The 9,572-nt window shown below is 51.4% G+C and overlaps 1 protein-coding gene across 1 annotated transcript; it reads right to left on the minus strand.

Moving 5' to 3' along the window:
• Positions 1–1,330: 1,330 nt before the first annotated feature.
• On the minus strand, positions 1,331–7,586 carry PIGR (polymeric immunoglobulin receptor; the record flags this gene model as incomplete). The annotated part of the gene is made up of 10 exons (XM_084301810.1): positions 1,331–1,462; positions 2,270–2,328; positions 2,437–2,562; positions 2,733–2,851; positions 3,381–3,519; positions 4,593–4,907; positions 5,307–5,630; positions 6,256–6,585; positions 6,948–7,273; positions 7,501–7,586. The coding sequence occupies 10 exons, from the start codon at positions 7,584–7,586 to the stop codon at positions 1,331–1,333; spliced, it is 1,956 nt and encodes a 651-aa protein (XP_084157936.1).
• Between the last annotated feature and the right edge of the window lie 1,986 nt (positions 7,587–9,572).

A 9,572-nucleotide genomic window follows, 5' to 3' on the forward strand; every position in this document is an offset into this window, starting at 1 on the left:
TCTGGCTCCTTCCTTGTGACGTGCAGAAACTCTCGTGTTCAGGGAAAATTGTTTCTCTGCTTTGTCACAACTTCTTCATCTTCGCTGCTTCCCAAATTGCTTTATCTGTGGGGTATTCAGCTTTCTGTACCAACACCTGACTGACAGACAGCAATGCCTGTGCCACTGTTTCGAAAGCCATGCACCAATAAATCATTTTTCTCTGTTTGGTCACCCACTCTTGAGAATAAGACCAGGAGACCACACTTTTTTTAATTACAGCCATCATTACTTCTGCCCGGACAAACATGAAACCAGCCGGGGGCAGCAACCACCGATGCCTGTTGCCTAATCCGTTATAGAGGCTGCTCAACAAGCCGTCGTATTAATTAATGCCATTCTGTGGTAAATTGCTGCTGTCGACGAAAATGCATATGAGGAACATTACTCAGAACGTTCCCCACTCTTCTCCATTGCCCCTCGCTTCTGTGGGGCTCAGACCCTCCTGTGCCGTTTGCAACAGCAAGTGTCAAAAATGCTGGAGAAAGCCAGAGCACAAGGAGGTGAAATCAAAGGAAAGGCACAGACCGAGAGGGGAAATGCTTCTTTGCAGATGCTCTTTGCAGGCAGAGGGCATGGGGCTCTTGGAGCTGCTGGGTGGCAGCTCTCAGCAGCACTTTTCATTGACAGGCTAAAGCAGACTGCTTGCACTTGGAAAAAATACAAGCCAAACCAAACCAAAAACACACCAGTATATTTGTCATAACAAACTTTGGACCCTGTTGCTTTTGCAGCAGGCTGATGGATACCCAACACCAGTCCCAAGGGTGAGGAGAAAGTCCCTGCCCACGCGTGCCCTTGCTGTGACTCTTCAGAGGTGCTTTCCCTGTGCCCTGCCACAGAATGAGAGCCCGCCCGGTCTGCTGAAAGCCGCCTGTATTCTTTATTGGTCGTGAACAAAACCGCTGCAGGCACCCCTGGTCTGTCAGCGCTGCCCCTGGGGGAGAAAGCTGAGAGGGATCAAAAGCGCGAGTCATTGTTGTAAAGGGTTTTTCAGCTACCGTTAGGAAAAAATGGGATTTAAAAACAAAACCAAAAACAAACAAACATCTTCTGGTCTTTGGGAACCCACAGCATCACAAGGGACCCTGGCTGGCCTCAGCCCCTCGGGCTCCTGCCACTGCACCTCCGCGCTCGGGCCTCTACAATTCTGACAAAATCACCGCTCGAAGCTGAATTTAAACAGGAAAAGATCAAGCTATAGCAAATTGTGACAGCAGTAAGCAGCGCAGCTTGCTGAGCCTCATGGCAGAGCCACCCCCTCGCTGCCGCGTCCCCGTGTCCCCTGCCCTCAGACCTGCCCACCCCAGGCTGGGGGGGCCGTGGCCGGAGCCGCGCTGTCCCCGGGGGCACAGCCCTGGGCGATGGCGTTGGAGGTGAGGAGGTAGGTGGAGTAGGCAAGGTCAGCATCCTCCTTGGAGCCCTGCAGAAGGAGAGAGGACAAGGTGAGGGACACGGTGAGGGACATGGTGGTGGGTGGCAGGGGAGGGGGCAGCACGCGGCAGGTGCATGCAGAAAGCATTTCCCATCGGGGATGATGTGCACAGGCTGGACCAAAAATGCCCATCCTTGTTGATTCTCGAGGCACGAAATGGCTGCAAAAGCGATTTAATTAAAAGCATGGGGAGCCTGGCTCTGATGAGGGCCTCTTTATTGCTCAGCTCTGGGCTCTTGGCACTGACACCTGTACATAGCCTGCGGTTACGGACTTCTAAAAAGAAGTGCTCCGACCTGGCACCGTGTGTTAGTGCGGAGTGGTGCTGCACCAGCATGGTCTCTCCTGCGGGGAGGGCAGCTGGGGGCAGGCAGGGGAGTACTGGGGACACTGGAGCGAGCCCCAGCCCTCGCAAAGGCAGAGACCCCCCTGCCTGCACTGCCTGCGTGGGAGCCCTGCTTTGGGGAGAGGCTGGGGAGTGCTCTGGCCTCTGGCCACGTGCTTGTCCCAGTGCTTTATAGCTACAGTAAGGACCATACCCCGACCTTCCTGGTGCTCCCTGAGGCTGGCTTGATGTAGTTTCAAGCAAAGCGACTGCTGCTAGTGTCTCTGCTAACACATGGGGTCAGGAAAGGATTAAGGTGCCCCATGGAGTCAGGTGGCCTGATCCAGGCATGATGGGGAACCTCCTTGATAAATGAAGCCCAGGGGTGTGGGCAGCTCCTTTGGTGATGCTGCTGGGGCTGGAGCTGTGCTGGTGCCTGCCAGGTCAGTGGGTGCACTTCTACCTCTTACCCTTTTTGCCTTCTTTGTCTCAGCTGCGCTTTCAACGCTGGCTGTGGTGGTGATGAATTCTGCACAGACAGAAAGGGAGACGTTAGGGCGTGATGTTCTGGTGGCTCCTGGGCTCTCAGGCTCTGCGAGCCCCGAGGCTGGGGGCAGCCCGTGCGCCAGCACCGTACCGTCCCCTCCCAGCTGAGTCTCCTGGCTCGCTTTCATGCAGGCGTTATCGTTTGCCCCGTACTCCTTCACGCTCTCGAAGTCCGACATGCTGATGTTGGTTCTGTAGCTCCCCACGGACACCAGGTCTGTTCGGAGGGAAGCAATGAGTCCCCAACGTGCCCTCATACACCCAGCCACTGCACACAGCAGCGCCAGGAGCAGCCCCAGCACGCGGGGACTGCTGCAAGCAGCCGCTGCTGCCTTTGTCTGAATGCTGGGGCCACGTCCCAAGGGACTGGGAAGGGCAGGGGCTCACCTGATCTCTTGAGCTGCCGGTATTTAAACACAGCAAAAGCTGCACCGAGGACGACGACTGCTGCGCCAGAGGAGGCCAGGGCTACAGTAAGGACATTGGAGCCAGAACTTTGTTCAGAGCTGCGGTGGAGGGAAAGATGGATCACTAAGCTGTGAGAAGCAGTTTTATTGGGATCATTCACAACTGAATAACATGTAAATTTCTAACTGTTGAAACTCCATATAGAATGGTAATCTGAGCACAATGCAGTTCAGTTTATGAACTGCATCTAAGGACATCATAAGGAGATAAGTACAAATGTTGGATGGAGGTAGTGCCAAAATGGCTACACTAGCAGCTTGGTTGTAACTGTGCAAAGGAAACCTCTTCTAATCTTGACAGAAGCATTTTTAATTATTTTCTTCTCTACCTGGAATTTCCAGTCATTCCCTTCTGAAATGATATCTTTACCTGGGCTAGATATTAATTTCAAGTCTTGCCTTTTGCTATGACTTTTTTCTTCTTTTCTTCTGAAATTTTGAGCTTAGTTCTTCGGGGAAAAATAATTTATCTGTTGCTAAACTACACATGTGGTATGCAGTGTGTTAGCAACAAACTAACGTAAACTTTGCAAAACTAAGTAGTGAGGGAGGCTTGGGAAGGACTGACCTTTCGGAGGCAGCTGCACTTTGCACCCCAGCATCGCTGAAGGCTCTCCCCTGGGGAACAACGCCACGGTCGGCACTGCTGGGCGCCGCGGCATTGCTGGGAGCTTCAGCGTCACTGGGAGCCACGGCATTGCTGGGAGCTTCAGCATTACTGGGAGCCACGGCATTGCTGGAAGCTTCAGCATTGCTGGGAGCTGCAGCATCACCAGGAGCCACGGCATTGCTGGGAGCTGCAGCATTGCTGGAAGTGTCCAAATTCAGGAGCCCTGGGCTGAGTTCGGCAACTTTCTCTGCATCCCCTAGGGAAGAAGGGTGATTAGTTGCAAGCAACAGTCTTGCAGGGAACATACTGGTGCATGTGGAAATGCGGTGGGTTGGGGCTGTACCTATGAGGCTCTTATTTTAGAATGAGATTTAGAGATCTGAAATCTTATTCCAAATAATCTATTGGAAAAATCTCAAGCAGGATCTCCATGCCTGTACTCTCCTAAAAAAATCTGGCATTTCTAAGTCCTGCTTCTAGTATTTCCAGAACAAATGTTGAATATTTGGATTGCTTTTGTTTCTATCTCTTTGCCCACCAAAGACAATGAAAAAAGAATGTTTCTCTCTTTTCACTTTGACTACCATCCACTTGGGACAGCTGCCTGTGGGATCTCTAGCACTAGGCTGTACTTATTCTGCTCTGCTTCCAATAATATCCCTTCCCAAGAAAAATGTATTCTGTCTAACATACTCCACTGAAGCTGAGTCCCTTGCTTGTCCAAGGGGAATTGGTGACAGCCTTTCTTAGTATTTTGCCTAGTATTTTCCCTGTGAAGATGAATGAGCTCCCTGGAGTGACATGCAGCTCTTCATGTGACAGGTGTCTGATGATGCATAATTTGCGTGATGCTACGAATTATAATAGCAGTAATTAGTAAGGATGGGGTTGAAAATTGTATGGAAGGAAACGTGAGACTGGAGGGCTTTTTTTAACAGGGAACAAGGTGGGGACAGAAACGGCAGAGCGGACGCAAACAACTATGGTGTGCTGCACGAAATCAGGGTGATCTTGGTGGCAACTGGTCTGGGAGGCTGTCTGGAAGGGAGCATTTTTGTTTTGAGGTGCTGCAACCTAGTGGATGTGGAGAGGATTTCTCTCAGCAGAAGGCAGCATGATTCACACCAAGAGAAGCAGCAGAGCCCCAGCGACCCTTCCCCTGGGGCTCACCTCCAGCCACCTGCAGGTACACTGCCAGCGATTCCCCGTAGTGGCCGTTGTGCTTCACCCCGCACCAGTACCACCCTTGGTCCGCGCTGGTCACCGAGTCGAAGGTTAGGACGAGTGTCTTGTTGGCAGTGTTGCAGCTGACGTCCACCCCCGGCTGGCTTTGGTCAGAGGCAGACAAGGGGGAGCAGCCGTCGCTGCTCCACTTGCACCAGTACTTCTCGTAGGAGTAGTACTTGCACGGGTAAGAGCACGCTAAATCGATCCGTGAGCCCACTTCTGCCAGCACGTCCTCCTTCCCCTTTAATCCAGGCTCTCCTGTGAGGGCAAACAGAACACCGAGGATGATGCTGGGGGATTTGGCAGTGGGAATTGTAGTCAACAGGCTGCGGGGCTGTTCACCATCTATCTCTAGATTGTGAACCAGGAGATGCCTCTTTGAGGGAAACTGCTCCTTACATTGCTAAATTAACACTAGGGATGCTGAACATACATCTCTGGATGAAAGCTGTTTTTTTTTGCAAGGCATAACGTTGAAACCTTGCATTTCCATTCTAAGACTACTGGGGGGGACCGTCACAATATTTTGCCTTGAGATGGGTTCAGAATCGTAACTCAACGTCTTTACCACAAAAGTGAGCTCTGCTCCATTGTGGAGCTTGGGAGGTTTTCATTCCTACGGAGCAAGCAGAGAACCAGCAATGTGTGAGCTCGTACCTTCTACGATCTTCAGCTCCTTCGATGACTTCCTCTCCCTTTCATCATTCGTCATGCACCAGTAATAGCCTTTGTCACTGTCCTGCAGCTGGTTCAAGATGACGCTGAATGTGCCGTTCTGCGGGTTGTCGAACATGACCACTCTTCCTTCGTAAGTGTCATACACGAAGCCGGTGTTTTCTATGATCCGAGAACACCCATTCTTTCTCCACTTGCACAAGTACTTGAGTGAGTAATTTTTCGCGGGATCATAGTGACAATCAATGGTTACTGAACCTCCTTTGACTCCGATTACTGTGCTCTTTCCTTGAGGAACGTTTGACCCTGGAGGCAAAAATACAATGAGCATTTATACGTGTCTAACTTCTGCCCACGTTGTGTTCTCCCAAGAGAATAAATATCAGATCACACAAAGCTGTTTGGTGTCAGCTAACGTACAGCTAGGTGGTGCTGGGGGGTGCAGACGACAGGAGAGCATCCTGGCACTGCCAGCAATTGACCCCCGAGGGTCTGTCAGACCTTTCCTTCTCCTAAATTCACTGGGTGGTTGTTGTCTCTGTGTATCATCATTTCTCGGTTTCCTTCCCTTTGCTAGGGAAGGCAGACTTTTCCTTCCAGCATCTTAAATCTCAAAGTGACAGGCCTGAGGAGGCAGCTCACTTGTCTGAAGCTTGCAGGCAGAATCTGCCCTCAGGAGCTCTGGGCTCGCTGGGCTGGGGCAGGTGGCTGAGCACTGCTGGGGAAGCTGAGTCCTGACACAAGTCTGAGCTTTATTAGTGATGGTTTCATACACTGCTGGTAGCTGCACCATCAGATAGAAGTTCCCAGATGACAGGATAGCATAATAGCGCTCCACAAAACTCTTGTTAAATAACATGAGGCAGTCAGTGATGCTTCTAAACAAAAGCAGAGATGAAAGGAAACAAAACATCGGGAATAGCTCACTCACCCTCGTAGACATGCAAATTCAGCTCCTTCGTTTCTCCAGACTCCCCATAGGAGCCAATCCCGCACAGGTACAAGCCTGCGTCTTCCCAGTTCACCTGGGTTATCATGATGCTGAATGCGCCTTCGGTGTTCTCGTTGCTCAGCAGGGCTCTCCCTGTGAAGTCCTCATCGATCTTCCCATACGTGTCGATGATGTTGCGGCAGACGTCCTTCTCCATCTTGCACAAGTATTTCCTCATGCTGATGGTGTCCGCCCCAAAGCTGCAGGTCATGGTTATGGAGCTGTGCAGCTCCACGTAAAAGAGCTCAGCCTCCTCGGGGACGTTTGGACCTGTGCAAAGAGACCGCTCAGCGGCTGCTTGGTTGGTAGCCGAGTGCTACTTCCCAAGCCTCCAAAGGATTTTTTTCCTAGCATGGGGTTTCTCTGTACCCTGCCGTGCCATCCCGCACTCAGCAGTTTCCAAGCAGGGTTTGTGACATTATTGGGTTTTATCTCTTAGGATTTTTATGCCAGATTTTTGGTCAGACAGCAATCTGTTCCGTAAAACATTAGCAGAGAAAAACCCTGCTGCTTCCCGAAGGCAGGGAACGTCCGGAGCTCTTGGACGCCGTGCCTGGGCAGGCATCCTGTGGAGCTCTATTAAAAAGGGAAAAAAACGTAGAAGAAAAGCAATACTTCAATACTGTAATTACCTTCGGAAATGTCCAGGCTGACTTTGTAGGAGAGCCCTCTGCCATTGAGACCGATCCCGCACTGGTAGGTGCCTCTGTCTGACAGCACCAGCTGCGAGATGTTCACCACCATGACGCCCTGCTCCGGGTAGTCGCTGATGGAGGCTCTGCCCCGGTAGCTCGGGGACGTGTAGCCGTTGGAGGAGACGACGGTCAGGCAGCTCCGGGACGATTCCCTGCACCAGTATTTTCTGTCGTGCCTGTTCACCTTGGTGGGCGGGTAGAAGCACTTCACGGTAACCGACCCATCAGTCAGGCCATATACCTGCCGTGGTCCGAACACGGGGCTTGAGACTGCAAGAAAGCACATCGCCTGTAAATTTTGGGTGTGCTGCTGCTCCCGAAGGGACTGAGCAGGGTGTGCTGGGGCTGGTGTAGGTTGGGGCTGTGCAGCCTCACGTGTCTGAAAGGTCCCACGGCAGCGATGGGCATGGAGGGGGTAGATGTGACCCCAAACCCTCTTTCCCCCTTAGAAAAGCACCCTCTGGTCTTAGCACACAGGCACCTGTTGCACTTACTTGCTGCTTTGGGAGGATATTTGCTTCTTGCAGCTTCAGCTGAGAGGAAGGAGAGCAGGAAGATGAACGCCAGCGAAGTCATTTTGCTTACATTCCCTGGAAAAGGCACAGAAGTTGGCGAATAGTCACACTTGTAAAGGGATTAACTGATCGAGTCGCCTAATAATCCATACGCCTGGAGGGTAAGAGCTGTGGCTATTAGAGCTAGGGAAAAACACCACATTTAATTACTTTAGTCAAACCATTTAATGTGCAACGGGGAGCTGATGTCTGTGCTTGCCCGTGTTGCTGCATGGCACTGCGACTGCCTGGGGGTCTGAAACCAAGGCAGCAATCCTCAGCCATGTAAAACGAAGGGACCTGCCTTTACCACAAAGCCAGTTAATGTTGGGTTTGCAAGTCAGTGATGTAGCCATTGGAGCAGGATGCCCTGGGGACAGTGGGGATATGAGCAGCACAAGAAACTCTTTTGGCCAAACCAGAAGAGACCTGATTCCAAGTCGGAGGTGACATCTGGTTTGTGAATCAGAACAGCCCATCACAAGGCTGAAGTCCAAAGATGGCCCAAAAGCTGCTGAGCCCAAGCAGGCCGGGAGTTCAGGTGGTAGCTCGGAGCTAGGCTGCTCGCTGCCTTGCCAGGATAATGCCACTTGAAATAGTTTGTTGTTTGTGCCGTGAAAGGAAGGCTTGTTCCCTTCTGAGCCTGGGTGCCAAAACCACTCCTTGAGAAAACCTGCTTTTGTAGAGCAGAGTTCGTGTCCGAAGCCAGTATTTAATTTCATACCATTGCTTCCCTGTTTTCTTCAAGAACATGGAAACACTGGGTTTTTCTTTCCTTGGCTGCTGATAAAGTTAGAGTGCAGAGATTTAAACCCCCTAGAGAATCAGACCAGAACATCTGACCAAAACTACTGCACCAAAACTAAATCCCAGCCAAAGTGATGGCTGGTGGGAATGCCAAGCCAAGCTGCCTGTTTCTTGAAATGTGTCCCTAGCCAGCAGGATGAATATTTCTGATCTTTCCATGTTTTGTTCTGACTGATGGCCCAGGGAAAGCCAAGGCTTTTAATTCCCTAAGTGGTTTTCCCTGGCCCGAACCAAGCGTGCTGCAGGACACTGTGTGGTGCTGTGGTGAGAGGATGCATTTCTGAGCACAAGTGTTGATCTACCTGTTTATTATTCCAAGCTCTAGAGATGACAGATGCCAAGGAAAGTCTTTATGAATGTTCACAGGAATTTGATTTCAGGGCATCAGGTGACAGGTTTTATTTTATGAGGGGTAATTCCCAGCAGAAGAAAAATGCCTTTGCTTCCGTGTTAAGATGAAAGGTGTTCTGTTGTTCTTTCTTCCTTGTATTGTGATTTCTAATTGCTCAGTGTCCACTTGTCTATGGTTAATAATTTACTCACTGAGCATGAAAAATGCTTTTTCATACATATCCCAGAGGTAGCCAGCAAGGCAAACAAAGCATGCTGTGCCAAAGGCAAACAGCGCGGCACAGCAAGGGCCCACTTTGCCCTCCCGCCCCCGCCGGGCACTGCCAGCCGTGGTGGCAAGGGGCAAGGACAGGTCCCAGTCCAGGTTTTCCCCTTCTTGGTAAAATTTGTGTGATCGGTTGCTCTGACTCCTTCCCAAAGCAACCGGCTGTGTCAGGATTACTGACTTCAGCATCTTGCCAGGCAGGAAAGGATTACAGAGACCTCCCTTGGAAATGAAGATCGAGCAGTGTGAAAGAACACAGAAAGACGTGTGCAAGAGTGGTGGCAGTGAGGTCTGCGTGTGTGCGAGCAGGACAGGATTTGGGCATCTTTCTCCAATTTGTGCCTATGCAAGAGTGACAGCTCGTGCGTGCTGCCACCAGCAACGTGTGGCTCCGACTGCCCCTGGTCCTGCTGTCTGGCACCAACGCCCTCCCCGCTCGCTGAATAGAGGCAGCAAGTCCCAGCAGGCACAGCCGCCTCTTACGCAAAAAGATCTGCTGGGCACTTGCACAAAAACCCACTGAGCGGGGCGAGTGGAAACCCCCTGCCCTGCACGCCGAGTGACGCTGCCCGGCCTCGCCGCAGA

This window comes from Netta rufina, assembly GCF_964035555.1.
Source record: "Netta rufina genome assembly, chromosome: 26".
Classification (NCBI taxonomy): Eukaryota; Metazoa; Chordata; class Aves; order Anseriformes; family Anatidae; genus Netta; species Netta rufina.